The sequence below is a fragment of the Montipora capricornis genome, chromosome 2 (genome assembly GCF_036669925.1).
Source record: "Montipora capricornis isolate CH-2021 chromosome 2, ASM3666992v2, whole genome shotgun sequence".
NCBI lineage: Eukaryota > Metazoa > Cnidaria > Anthozoa > Scleractinia > Acroporidae > Montipora > Montipora capricornis.
The window spans coordinates 4,297,330-4,312,329 of record NC_090884.1 but is presented as its reverse complement, the minus strand read 5'-3'; the positions used below and the strand labels follow the sequence as shown (position 1 = coordinate 4,312,329).

Below are 15,000 nucleotides of genomic sequence, written 5' to 3'. Positions count from 1 at the left end.
ATTGTGACTAGTGACTAGCCTGTGAAATGCATGGGACGAACATGAACGGGCCGAATTGGAAAGGACAAAGGTATGTAAGTTAATTCCAAGAAAGCTATGGAGGTCATAAAAATGATTGTGGAAAACCTGGTGCATCAGTTAACTTTGTTCAAATAACCGGCCTTGTAAGTCCTAGGATCTAACAGGAAATAACTTTGCTTTCAAGAAAGGAAATGATACAAGTTATTACCAGTGTTTCAATGATCAAAATGACGAGTGGAAGGAAAAAGAAAGCAGACAATGGACACGCAGCATGAAATAACCGCCTGTGAACGCGTACTGAATGCAGCGCTGAATGCCACGCTTTTTAACAACAATCGCCTGACTTTAACAATGATGAGTTATATTGAATACTTTCACCATTAACAAGGGCGGATATTTTTCACATTATGAAACGTACTTACCAAAAACTTGAAGAATTGTTGCTTTGTAAATGGCGAGCCTTCCTTTGTTTGAACCGGTCGATATTTCCACGTGAGTGCCTTCTTGTAATTCGCCATTGTCAACAACTTGCTTTTCATTCACCACACTGACAGTATCCTCGTTCTCCCATTGAACAACAATAAAAACCATCTTAACTAATTGTAAAAGCCACAAAAATCGATCCACGATATTCAAGTAAAGGCGCCAAAAGTGAATGAAAAAGGCTTCTTTGTTTCGAACACGAGGTCATTGGCTCAAACGGTAGATACTTCATATATGCAACATTAAAAGAGATTCCGCTGGATTATTGCAGAAACAAGCAAGAACAGTCGCACGAAGATCGCACGAATGACCGCACGAATAATTTCGCCGATTCAGATTACATTCCATGGATCCAAATTCAGTCAGATATATTGACGACAACAGACATTATGAAAAGCTCACTCATGAAAATGGAACCCACTGTAAATGTTTGATTTGTCATCGTTGTCGAGGAAACATCGAGATGAGATATAAAATGAGATATATTTGCTTTCATTTTAATAAGTAGCTTCCACTTTGTGAGAACTTTTAATAAATTGCTTCATTCAGAGTCAAGTTAGTCAAATCATGAGTGAGAATCAATTTACTCGCTCATTGAGTAAGTAGTTAATCTAGTGTTTGATCACTTGCTTGACTCAGAGTAAAGTTACTCAAATCTTACTCAATATTTTGGATAGACAGATTTACTCAATAACTTGGGTATGAGTGAGAAACACTTAACTCGCTCAGTGAGTAAGTAGTTTGAGTAAATTTGACGAGTATTCTATTTACTCAAACAATTGAGTAGTTTCAACCCAGCTTGTTGGGTAACAATCGCATACTCAACTGCCTGAGTAAAATAAAATTTTTACTCGTTTTTCAGAGTTCAGATTACTCGGCTTTTTTTGCTGTGTTGAGTTATTTATCAAACTTTCATTTAAAACCAGCACCTTTCTGAACAGCCTATCCCGGCCACTGGACAGCGCATCTTTGACCATACTTGAGGGTCGCACAATCCGCAAACTACGGTGGCCCATAAGGGGCATGGCATTTCGTGACCAAGGTCTCCCTGCTTCAAATTTTCAACTTGAAATTTTGAGTTTACAAACTCGAAATTTTGAATTTACAAACTCGAAATTTCAAGTTTAGAAGCTCGAAATTTTGCGTTCACAAACTCTAAATTTCGAGTTTGTTAACTGGTCACTGTAAAATTCGGACTGCAGACCATTCTCGTCACCAGAGCCTCGGATCGACCCAAGGAAAACTCCATGTAGAACATGCGCCGTAGTGTTCTTATGGCCAAAATTTGGCTATTCGTGCTAACATGAATGCACCAATTAGAGACGCTCTCGATTGTTCTTCACGAAAACCAATGAGAAAACACTTTGTTTTAGGGTTCCCCAGAGCTCTTCTCTCCCTCAGTCAAGAGAAGATAAGAACTCTGGAGTCGAGATTGACTGCAGACTAGATGTAAAGTGCAGATTAATATTAAGGTTATAATGTACCTTTCGAAATGTAACTGTTGAAAAAGCCCAAACCCTTCAGAAGTGCTAACAGTTAAGCCAAAGTATTGTTTTGTGCCCAATTAGGCCTAAGGTTAGCTCTTCTGAAGGGTTTGGGCTTTTTCAACAGTAAAATCGTTATTACCTTATTCTGCAGTCTGCATTTTACACTGACCAGTTTAGAAACTCAAAATTTCGAGTTTGTGAACTTCGATTCGAAAATTTGAAGCAGGAAAACTGATCACGAAAGGTCATGTCACTTTTAAAGCTTACGGGCCACCGTAGCAAACCGCCTTATTTTGTTCTCATTAGACCGCAAACCGCTTTCGTTTTCTCCTTAAGACCGAAACGGACTTTAAGTCGAATGAAAATCACAATTAACCGATCTTTTCAGTAATGAGTACTTCACACATTGTTTCCCATCACAAAGACCACGAGATCTTAAAGACAAAACAACAAAACATCTTTATTTTCAAGGTTCTTTCAAATAACCTGTGAGCAATTTAAGTTTTGACATCTAATGAGAAGTTCACAAGCACAAAGAATGCACGTTACGCTGTTTACAACGATGCACTCAAGCCAAATTTGGAATCTCCTATAAACCTTTCGAAAAACCGCTACCAAACACGCAAAACCCGAAAACCACGTGATAAAGTTATGATTTCCCTCAGCCACACAGTAATTTCTTGACCGTAAACCGCCACAAAAATACAACTGAAACCGAAGACCGACACTCAACATTGACTGAAACCGCCAGACCGCCAGAGTATAATAGACTATCCATACATCGGAATCGCTCGGCTCAATCCGACGCTCATCTTCCATGTTCCGAATATCTCTTCCCACTAACTTTTTATTTGACCATTTTTCCAGAGGGGCTTCTTTTCGAGGCAAATGAAACGAACAGAACAGGAAAACAACTCTTTAGAATCCAAACTGGCCGGAAGCAAACCAGATGGCTATTTACAAATGCAGCAGAGAAGTTGAACCAGGAACAATCACGAGCAAATTCCTGAAGTGGAAAAAAATTAATAGGGATCTCCGAAACCCGAGATCTCGAGATCTCAAGGCAAACGCCCTAACCCTTGAGACGCACTGCCTCTTTTCTCTTTTCGTTTAACTCTGCTCTCAATTCATATCTTTTCTTTTCGTTTAATTACATCCCGGCTTTTTTCAAATGACGAAAATACTTTTGCAGTACAGCATTAATATAATTGTTCAATTTTGCCCTTTATTCAGCTTTCGAAGGGGTACAAAAACACTTATACATCAACTCTGTTATAAAGAGAAGAGCAGTGCACCAGATAAGGACTCAAAAACCCATACCGAAAACCAGCAGGTGGTGTGTATAGCCCTGACCAAGGCAGTGGTTTGACCCTTGGGGTTCTAAGGAATTCTTATTGAAAAACGCTATTTAAAATGTAAAAGAACGCTATCATAGACAGCCCAACTAAGGCATTAAACATTTTTCTTTTAGCGCGATATAACAATAAACAAAACTAGACTTGTGCTCCTGGCGAAGGCTGACCGAAGAATGACTAAGCCTACCAACGCCCGCAAACTACAAGCCACTGCGTACCTAACATGGCTCACCAGGCCTCTGATAAGTGACGGCAAAAAAGCAATTTATGCTAATTTACAATTAGAGCGGTTTCCAATTGAGCGTCGAAAGCAATTGGCGAATTGCTTTGGTTTATGATTACTTAACTCAGTGATTCGTTCAAAGTTCACGCGCCACTTTTTCAACCAATCAGAAGTGAAACCAAAACCAATCGCGGCTCGCGCGTGCACATTTTCCCGCGCTTTGTGTCGGCTACGTGTAATTACTTCGAGTTGTGATTGGTTTACCGGATTGTATTCGTCCTTTTTGATTGGCCAAAGTAATTACTTTAATATTTGGTTTGGTTTTTGGTTTACCGGATTGTATCCGTCCTTTTTGATTGGCCAAAGTAATTACTTTAATTTGGTTTTGGTTTTACGACACTCGATTGAAACTCGCTCTATCACAAATCACCTTATTTACCTTAGTAGTTTCTGCATTGGATCCCCCATATATTTCACAAGATAGTCTTTTAAGGATTGTTTCACACTTTTACCGTCATTGTCCCTTTTCCAAGTGGCATTCATTTCTTCCGAAATACCATCAAAGTAACTGTCGTCAACAATATCTTTAACGTATTTCTCGTCCAAAACACCTAAAATAAAACAATCATTCAATCAGTTGGAAGTCGTCATAGACTATCGTTCGACGCCCTCATAATTTTGATCGACCGTGAAACGCAAGAAAAATGAATGGCTCTTCCCGACGACAAATTGCTCTCGATCTAAAATTCATATGCAGTGTACAGTTTCTTTTTACAAAGGTCAATAAGACTCATTGCCTATTATCAAGCTTTGCATTGGCCGTAGCAACACAGCTTTCGGATCGGAATAAAATTAACCTAAAAACCCAATACTCGTCCTTAGAACTACAGTGTGTTCCACCTGAACAGCCGCGATTAACGATTGCGATTAATTAACGAGAATAGACCGAATGCATAAATGACGGCCAAATATTTATTCTTTTGCTTATGTGCTAATAAGACTCACTAGCCTCTCTCTCAAGCAACACTTCTGCAAACGAGTCTAATTAGCACATTTAAAAAAGAATATTTTTTGGTCAGCATTTACGCATTCGCTCTCTATTCTCGTTAATTAATCGCAATCGTTAATCGCGGCTGTTAAGGTGGTCTTTTTCCAGTTTCAGTGTATATTTGCTGGTGAGGCTCGTCGTGCCATAATCTCTCAGTTACAATAGCTAATATTTTCACACATTCACGTATTACAGGATACAGTACGAACTTATAGGTGATCATCTCCCAAGTGGTTTTTATAGCGCAGTGAGGCGCAATCGCGTGGTCATGGGTCGAGTTATGTTCAAGCCTAGATTTGGACGATGTCACGCAAAATGAATATGATTTAATGACACCCAAAATCAGTGCCTAAAAGGTAGAATGAAACATGGCAATAACCATTTAAAACTGTTCAACTGTTTCAAAATCACCTTCTTTGTGATGTAACGATAATTTTATCAGTAAAGGAATTCTCACATTATCATTTTCGTGTTTCAAATTCGTGGTTAGCAAGAGATTTCCCCGAAACACCCTAAAATAACGTTACATAGCCCTTTTAAGTTAATGCCACGAATAACGCGGGGTGACATAAGATAGGAATTCACTTGATTTATTGTCAATAAATAATAAATAGTAATAATAGTAATTAATGATATTTTCCCAGGAAGCTCCACTCACACGAAAGTGGTTTTCAGGGAGGTCCTGAATCCCATCGAATTGGAATTTAGAAATGTTTGTTTTTTGAGCCGGGAGGGGAAAACCGGAGAACCCGGAGAAAAATCTCCTTGAGAAGAATAAAGAACCCACAAACTTAACCCACATATAGCCAAGAGTCCGGAATCAATACGGTGCCACATTGGTTGGGGGCGAGTGCAATCACCACTACGCCATCCCTGATTTACTTGTTGATAAATAACTGGCTAGCGTCGTGCCCAAAGACCACCTCAACACAAGGGTATCTTTTTTCAATGACCCCGATAGGTAGAAAGACACTGGGCACGAATATACTGTTAAGTGGAGGCCGCAGTCAAATTGAGAGGTCGCCTGAGTGTCGCAAACACTTCTTGAACGAATCGAATGTTATGCTCCTTAGCTAAATGAAATTGATAATAATCCCACAGAGAGCCAACTATATAACGAATGAATATTTGTTCAAAGAACATTGGTGTGGACTGCAACAAAAACAGTTATTTGGATTTCGATGAAGAGAGACTGACGCAATGACCCTGAACTGAGTTGTGCAACGTGAGAACTGTCTTTGCGACATAACATGCCAGGTTTTCATGAGCTTAGAGATCCAACTTAAGCTCAGATTATGCTTTTTTTTCACATCCAGTTTTCATTCCGCCCACAGAAGATACAACTATAAATAATTAAAACTTAGTATACAAGAAGTGAGTCCTGGTGACATTTAAAGTGGTTTCACTAGCCTTGCATTTATGAAAGCAGGAAACCTTTTTTCGCTGTGGTCGAAATTAAAATGACTTTGCAAAGAGTAAAACCTACTATTTTTGTGTACCGAACGGAAAACACAGCAACGAAGATATTCTACGCTGGATATTTGTTTTATCCTTTTGTTTACAGAGCGACAGCCTTCAGCCTACTGCCACTGAGGGTATGATGAACGATTTTCGACAGGAAAGCAAAAAAGAAAAAACAAGCTACTTGACATGTAAACGTCATTTGTCTATATTAGTCGCTCTTGGGGTATAAATAAGTCAAGAGTAATTTTCAAGAATAATCTGAAGTTTTTTCTGTACGTCGCGTACTGCAAAACTTCAGAGTTGGCGGTAAACTTACAAAAGATACGACAACGCCTCTATTTTATTTTGTGTTCTCGAAATAGTCAATTTCTTGTGATGTGTTATATTTGCCTTATCCTTTGTCTTCAGCTAACCTTTACCTTGATTTGTCATTATCGAATATCACGAAAACCTCAAAATTCCTCGTTTGGTAACAAATCATTCTATCAGTGGTATTTTATCTTTCTTACTTCCCAAGCCATATAATATAAAAAATGGGTTTTTTTATGAGACCGGATGGCAGAGGAACAAGTTTTCAAAAAGAATCCCTGATCAAACGTACCTGATGCGTTCTTTAAGTTAATGTTTAGGAACTTTCGCTTGAGGCTATTCTGCCCAGAAATACATGCATCCACACTATACACCATTCCATATATTTTCCCCAGCTTTAGGTTTTCCATGTACCGCAAAATGCCCTCTCTGTGAGTTTCCAGTTTGTCCTCTATCACTTTCATGTCTTGCAAGTTCTTGGGCTTAAGAAAGATTAGCAGATCGTGTAAATGTTTGCCTACGTTGCAAATCGGCTGTTTGCAGTAAAACGTTGGACCCATCATCCAATCTCCAGCGTAGTAGTTCATGTCAAACGGGTGTCCGAATACCGTCTTCAGGTAATGCTTCAGCTGAGAAAGTGCCTTTCTTTCTCGAGTTTTCAGCTTGCCAGAGTCTACTTTCATATTTTCAACGTCTTCCAAGAGTTTCCGTGCTGCGTCTGTGACTTGCTTTATGTATTCTGGTGTTGGGTTGTATGCCGTGTATTTGTCAATAATCTTCTCTCGGGACACATCGGGATCATTTGGCAGTTGGAAAGGGAGGTTCTCGTAGTAGCTCTTTTTGGTCCGTGACAGTATTGCCTCAAGACGGATGCGTTTAGCTTCTTCGGAGTAGTCACAATAAGAAGACGTCGACGTTTGTGAAGTAGATTTGCCTTGATCGCTTTTCACATCAGTTGAACCATTCCTTTGAACCGCAAGAATTATCAGCACTATTCCCACGACCAAAACAGCCAGAGAAATCACTGCTAGCGCGATCAATAACACTCTTCCCGTCTTTGATCCTCGAATCATCGCAGTTGTCTCGTCTTCGTCCATCATTGTCACCAAAAGTCTACTGAAATGACCAAGTAGAAACTCATTGAAAACAAAAGCTTAAGTACACAGACGCGATTAATGATAAATGTGATATATGCCGTATAAGAAACGCAAAAATGCAAATATTGGTCAATCGCGGTGACGTGACATTCGCGAAATCAGTGAGGATCGTCATGATATCGTTGTGTAGTAAAGTTAAGGAAAGCGTGACACTAAGGCGGCAAAATACGAGATACAAAAACCCTCAACTTGTCGCGCAACATTGTTTCGTTGCAAGTTTTGATCGATGTTTCGCGTTTTTCACTTTGCGTGATCAACTTGACCGCAACAAAAACATTTGTTGCGGGTTGAAGAAATGCAGGGCGCTGATTGGTTGATTTGCTAGTACACGAGCACATTTGTTGCGCGACAAGTTGTGAGCTTGATGAAAAACGAGCAGCAAAGCCAATATTTGTTGCTCAGAGTAGACCCCCGCTCTACTTTTCACAACAACTTTCCTCAACCCGCAACAAATGAAACATCGAACCAAACTTGCAACGAAACAATGTTGCGCCGAATAAGTAATAAATTATTATTATTATTATTATTATTACTATTATTATTATTATTATTATTATTATTATTATTATGATTATTATTATGATTATTAACGTTATCATTTTTACACAGAGAATGCGTAAACCTACAGGAAAGTCGTTAACGCAATAAAATTCATTTACAGCCCACTTTGAAAGGATGTTTTTTTGTGTTAAAAGATTTTGACCAATCACAAGAGTTGAAAACAAAAGCCAAGAAACGTTTACAATTTTACATGTTCCCCACATACGATTTCTGTGGAATTCATTTAAACTGAGACCAGATGAAAGATGGTTGGAAAGTAAGGATGAATATAATGCTGCTTTTATGAAGTTTTGTTAACCGTTTGGTGTTTAAGCCAATCAGAAGTAAGTACAGACAATAGAAAAGTTATCACCTTTTTGCATACCAATTGAATTCCAACATGTTCGTTGCCGTTGTTGCTATCGTTCTTATCTGGACCGTTTCTTAACTATTAAAGCAGAATGTAATCAAGTTTTGAGTGTGTTCAAGTTCTGTGTGAGCCGGTAACCCCGAAGACCGACCAAGTCTAACTACAGCAAGCAGCGTCGATACTTATCCTAATTTGGCCACGTCGTTACCAACACTTTACAACAGTTGTATAAACAATGGTCTTCTTTCAGTTCATAGAGCCGTGGGTGAAAAAAAGACTCAAATACAAAAATATGTACTAATTCACAATTTAAATGAGATATCTACGAATTAAAGCTATTTAAGATACTAAAATCTGGAGAAACTTTGAGTTGATAACTTGTAACTTAATATACTAAACCTTTCGTCATTCAAGAGATACGTTTTGACCTTCCTGCATGAGCTCTTGCTTCTAATTACTGGGTTGCCCTATGGCAAACCCAGTCTAGAAATGGAGGGCGTTTGTTCGGTGTTATTTTTTTTTTTCTTTCGTGTCGGTAAAAGTCTTGCCTGTCACTCCCCTGGTAAGTGGTATCTTTGTGCATAGAGCCTTCTGCGCGTATTTTCTTAGGATCGAGAGGGTAGTGGAACTGCGTAGATTTCTCTGGTGGACACAGTAGAACAATTAACTTAGCCTGCAATGGCGTCGAAAGTCATGTAACGCGAATGGCGTTTTACTGGATCCTTAAACAAGTCAGTTGGATAAACTACGCAGGCGGTGAAAACCAACACCTGGAATCTCAAAAGCGACGAGTAATGGACTTCGACAACAATCTGTCGCCCGTCGAGCAGAAATCAAAGTGAGCTGCATTTCTAAAATAATATTTACCAAGTGTGCTGTTATGTAGAACGCTGAAACCAAATGGAAAATTCTCTGGTAACTTATGGGTTCAACAAAGACAGAAAACGAATCGAACACCTTAAGTGGATCTGTGATCAACTCTGCCCAGTCTTCAGGTAATGTGACAGCCAAGAATTATTTGAAAGAAAGCTTGTCGTCCATTTTGTGCTTCATTATTCAAGGAAACGGTTCTTCATGGAAACGGCTTGATCCTGAAATTTTAGTTTGTTATAATATTGCGCATATTTGACACGATTGAGTTTTTTCTCTTCACGCACGCAATAATAGCAAATATGTTGTTTGTTTCAAAAAATTGTTCGCTGGAAAAGGTGGCCTTTATGAATTCATCATGTTTTATTATATGTGTGCTGGATAGTTTTTATGGCAATAGTAAAGCATTTTCTTGTTATTCAAGGAAAATGTTCTTCAGGAAAGGGTTTGAACCTGAAGTACATGGTAATTTGACACGATTGAGTTTCTTGTCTTCACGCACGCAATGAAGTAGGAAGAGGTTTTCGCCTCTAATAGTCGCCTCTAATAGCAAATATGTTGTTTGTTTCAAAAAATTGTTCGCTGGAAAGGTGGCCTTTATGAATTCATCATGTTTTATAATATGCGAGCTTAACTGGATAGTTTTTATGGCAATAGTAAAGCATTTTCGTGTCAAAATGAGGTTAGCGTTTTTGTGTTGTGCTAACTTAACTAGACCCTCCGTGAGGGTACACTGGGTTGCCTGTGGTACGTGCACCGTTCCAGACATTTTTTTGCTTGCAAGTTGGGCGGTCATTAAAAAGTCATACCAGACGGGGCCCTTTGGCTCACAGGTCCTCACACGTTCGTACGACGAAACAGACCTGTCCTTGCGTAATATGTAGCTCTAACAGTGCACGATATTGTTTTGGTATTGTCTATCATTGTAGTGCCATGGTAGAAGTCTTGGGTAAATAGTCCGAGAAGACATGTGGTTACTAGCAAAGAACTGAACCCAGAAAGACTGAAGAAAATAAATGGGAAGTGAGAAACACTGGTTTCTGGGCTGACATGTTGATAAACTTCTTTTCACAACAAGGTTTAAGCGTGCCCTCTGAGCATCTGACAGCATTGTAATACCGAAGTTCACTGAAGTTAAGCCCTGTTGGGCGGGGTTAGTGTTTGGATGGGAGACCAAAATAATATATACCCCTCTTAAAACAGAAGCATCGGACCGAAAATACTATTAACGCTAACAAATGCGAACTCAGCAAGGTACAGATTTTTTAGCTTGCTTTATGCAAAAACAAATATTGATGCAAAAGTAAATAAATAGATACACAGTTTTTAGAAAGAGCAGAAGGAAGTTTCCAGGACGATCGCTCGAGAATAACATATTTACGACATGAAAACAACATTTATTTTGAACCGTGAATATAGAATATAAAAAGTTACGATCAGCGACAAACATTTTGAGGGATTTTTGCAACGTTCGATTTTGTTATTGTACGTTTTGGCATCGCCGGAATTCAGCGGGCGCCGTGATGAAGTTACTGCGGCATGTTTACTCACCAAACAGTGAAGTATCTGTGTCAAATGATAGCAAGATAGCGGGTTTTTGTAAGTGTCTTTTTCTGTCAAGTGTTATAAAGTTTGACAATGAAATGAGCGAGGTCAAAACAAAGATCGCAATCGCCCAAGTCTTGTTTATGCAAAGTCAAAATTTACTCTCCAAGACGCGTACGACGTTATTTATCACCAGGTAATTCCATCATTTTGGAAATAGCAGCTCAGTTTATTATTCAACTGCGTCACAATTCTTCACTGATTTTGGGGCTCATTTGTTGAAACTCAAGCACGCTTCCAACAGGCCTGTGAACCCTTCCAGCTTACAGAGCAATACTAAAAAACTTCTCCCATATCACATTTCGGGTCGGTACATTTCGCTGACCCCCAGTCCATGGACTACCGGAATGGACTACCGGAATGGACTACCTAAGTGGACTGCTAAATGGACTACCCTAACTTACCGGTAACCGGTCGTTTCGATCGAAACCAAAAGTCAGTTCGATCGAAGGCAAGAGTCAGTTCGATCGAAGAGTAAATGTTTATTGTAAATACTTTTGTCCTTTGGCCATTTCAATTTTAATAGGAAAAGAAAACAAACAGCGGTTACAAACATTTTCATTTTATACTTGACGTTTCGTATGTTGCAGCATACATCATCAGAAGTGAACGGTTAAAACTGTTACAAAGAATTTTAAAAAACTAGAGCGAGGAACTGGTGACTAGTTAAAAAGTGTGATAACAAAAATCGTAACTTCCGGTAGACGATTCTTCCGGAAGAAATTAATAAAGAAAAAGCTTCTCACGACCAATGTTTTCATTGAGAGAGGGTTTTAAATCACTGATTAACAGCGTTTCTTTAATTTTACACTGCAAGTCGGACTTTCCAGTTGCGAGGATTTCAAAATGGTCCCATTTGATGTTATGACCGGTAGAAATTGTATGGTCTGCAACAGCAGAGGCGTGGCCGACTTGTGTAAGAGCTTTGAAATGCCCGGACTTCCTGTCATGCAATCTTCTTTTTGTTTTGCCGATGTAGAAGGAATCACAGTCCCTACAACTGGCTTTGTATACTATTTTTGATCTTTGAGAACGACTGAAACGATCTTTGTAGGGAAAAAAAGACTTAACCCTGCAAGTGTTTTGAATAATAACCCTGAGATTGACACAGCCATAAAACTTACTAATGCAAGACAGGGGCACCCAACGAAAATATAGTTCAAAACCACTTAAACATTGCATTGTTAAACGTATTTTGGTATTTAAACGGTAGATATGGGCATATTTTTATCCCCTAATCTTCTTTTATCTGTTCGGATTTCCTAGCTGAAAGTCTAGTGATCCGAAAATTATAGGGATCAAAATTTACCTTTTCGAAAATTTCAGCCAGAAAAAAAGGCTCCCGAAGATTCCAGGTGACCTTTTTAGGGTCAAAATCCGTTAAAAATGGGCAATTATAGCATTTTTTAGATGTTCGAAAATCTTAGGACAGGCAGGCAAGCAAGAAATTTCAAAACAAATGTTCCTTTAATTCTAGATCTCAAATCGCCTTCCGAACAGATATTTTTCGAAAATTGACGCTGGGTGCCCCTGACAAGATTTAACACGTCGAGTAATAGCTTCACTTTGAAAGCCCAAAAAAGGCAAGACAAGAATGATATCTTTCTTAGGAACAGTGGTGGCAGGCTCAGCAGACCTGTTCTTTTGTCTGTTCAAAACATCATTAATGTTATAACAAAGAATAGGTGAGGGTGCGGATTAAATTTATTTTATACTTTCTAGGAGTGAAAGAGTCCCACTTGGTGTAGAGGCCAGTGAAAGTTGTTTTGCGATGTACTGTTGTTGTGAAATTGTTGAGATTGCGCTTAATGCGGACATCTAAAAATGGAATCTCCTGGTTTTCTTCAAGTTCCATTGTAAATTTGATATTAGGATGTCTGGTGTTAAGAAAATGCAGAAAACTGGCCGCAGTGGCTTCACTGTCGAACAAAGAAAATGTGTCATCCACATATCTAAACCAAATGGAGGGACGAGAATCTACATTAGCCAACCATTTCTGTTCAAAGTCACACATGAAAATGTTAGCTAATACTGGGCCTAGCGGAGACCCCATTGCAACGCCATCGATTTGGTCGTAATAATGACCATCAAATACAAAGTGGCTTTTCTTCGTTGCAAACTCGAGCAAGGTTTTGAGGACATGTCGCGGTAAGGCAGGAGGGTCAGGAAGTGAGTATAACTTGGAAAGACAAATTTCTATTGTCTCGTCGAGTGGAACGTTCGTGAATAAGGAACACACGTCAAAAGAGCACATTATTTCATCGTTGTGTTGATGAGTCTTCGCCCAATCCACAAAAGAGAAGGAGTCCTTGATAGTGAATTGGTTGGTGGAGATCGGTTTAAGGACATCAACAAGAAAAGAGGCAAGATTGTAGTTGTATGTGTTAACTGAGGAGACAATCGGGCGAAAGGGGCAACCAGTTTTGTGGACTTTAGGAAGACCATAAAGAACACCAACAGTAGATCCACAAGGAAGGATTTTTCTAAATGTAGCTTCATCAATTATACAATCTCGCTTGAGGTTACGAAGATAGGAAATAAGACTGTTCTCCCTAGACTTGGTTGGGTTGTGCGACAACAACTTAAATTTCGTTCCATCGGAAATCAACTGTTTCATTTTGCTGAGGTAATCATGTCTGTTGACAATTACAACACCATTTCCTTTGTCAGGTTTAGTAGTAATAATAGAAGTATCATTTCGCAAATCGTTAAGAGCCATCCATTCTTCCTTAGTTAGAATTCGCTTTTGTTTAGAATAATCATAAGAGTAGATGTAACTGTAAGAAGCATTTTTGAGTTGACATTTCAATCTGTCTTGGTCCTCACTTGTTAATGAATGACCCAAACCAATAAGATCACGGTAGAGCATTTCCAGAGCATTTCGATCGCGCATTTTACGCTTACTCCGTCAACAGCTTTTGGTGGGAGACAGAAACGCAAGCCCCTTGCCAAAACCATTTTTTCAGCCTCTGTCACACCCTGCAAGCAGAGCCTTTCTTTTGCTTGCTCGATTTTGGCGTTCTCGAGAAAGGCTCTGCATGAATCGAGTAAGATCTTTATTGAACATGCGCTGCATGTTGCCAGGATACAGTCTCGAACCCAAGTCTAATATGCCAGATCTCGCTGCCATCTTGGTTTTTCATGGTACAGCGGGCTCAATTATAACCATCGGTTTTGTCACTAAAGGGACGCTCGCACTGGAATAACCGGTTTGACGAGAGAAAACAAGATTGACTAGTCCAGAAGCTCGGGCTGCGGCGGCTTCAAAGTGTTGACGCGATTCGGGCGGAGCCTACTTTTCTCCTCCTCAGAAAAGAAAAAGACGTAAGAAGGCTCTGCTCGCAGGGTGCCTCTGTCAAAGCCCGATGCGAATAATTGAAGATCACCCTGTCATAGCTCAAATTCGAAACCTGTGGTATACCATATCTGCGCTTCAAATTATTGAATTTCCGTTCAAGTTTTGAAGACAACCGATCTTTAATCTTCGCCGTTTTTGCTTCAATCGAGGAGCGGATGTGGCTAAAATCCAGTGGAGACAAAATAGTCTTCAGGGTGGACAGAATGGATTCAACCGACATCATGTGTTTGCGGCGTAGAATTGTCTTCTGCTTAATTTCGAACGATAACAAATCCTCCTTGAATCGGCGACAGGCTTTCGAATCATGAAATTCGCGTCTACTGAGCTTGAAATCAAGGAACTTGGGGAAGAATCGAAACAACTTGCATTTTTCTAGAAAGCCAATATCCAATGTAACTTTGTTGAAACGTGAAAGATCTCTTTCGTAATTTCTAACCAATTTAAGCGTTTCTTGGCCATACCGCTCGAAGGTAACAGTATAAATGGTTTTGTCCTTTAACCAGTTCAATTTCTATAGGAAAATAAAAGAAACAGCGGTTACAAACACTTTCATTTTATACTTGACGTTTCGTATGTTGCAGCATACATCATCAGAAGTGACGGTTAAAACTGTACACTGATTTAAATCAGTGATTTAAAACCCTCTCTCAATAAAAACATTGGTAGTGAGAAGCTTTTTCTTTATTAATTTCTTCCGGAAGAATCGTCTA

General features: G+C 39.3%; 3 protein-coding genes across 3 annotated transcripts in view; all 3 read right to left on the bottom strand.

Annotated features, from left to right (window-relative positions):
• The window catches only part of LOC138038541 (uncharacterized), a 3,785-nt gene extending 2,232 nt beyond the window's left edge, over positions 1-1,553 (bottom strand). Inside the window, exon 1 of the mRNA XM_068884471.1 lies at positions 444-1,553. Within this exon, the coding sequence (XP_068740572.1) occupies positions 444-612 (169 nt within the window). The 5' untranslated portion in view covers positions 613-1,553. The remainder of the gene's footprint in view (positions 1-443) is intronic.
• The window catches only part of LOC138038539 (uncharacterized), a 31,558-nt gene that overhangs the window by 12,515 nt on the left and 4,043 nt on the right, over positions 1-15,000 (bottom strand). The window contains exons 2-3 of the mRNA XM_068884470.1: positions 6,683-7,506; positions 4,009-4,180 (exon numbers count right to left, since the gene is read on the bottom strand). Of these exons, the coding sequence (XP_068740571.1) occupies positions 4,009-4,180; positions 6,683-7,490 (980 nt within the window). The 5' untranslated portion in view covers positions 7,491-7,506. The remainder of the gene's footprint in view (positions 1-4,008; positions 4,181-6,682; positions 7,507-15,000) is intronic.
• On the bottom strand, positions 12,602-13,825 carry LOC138032767 (uncharacterized). Its single transcript, XM_068880491.1, has one exon. It carries the CDS (start codon positions 13,823-13,825, stop codon positions 12,602-12,604), a length of 1,224 nt encoding a protein of 407 aa, XP_068736592.1.

Bases quoted from the DNA above. Each gene is read 5' to 3' on its own strand.
- LOC138032767 (XM_068880491.1), bottom strand. From the start codon at position 13,825: ATGCGCGATCGAAATGCTCTGGAAATGCTCTACCGTGATCTTATTGGT.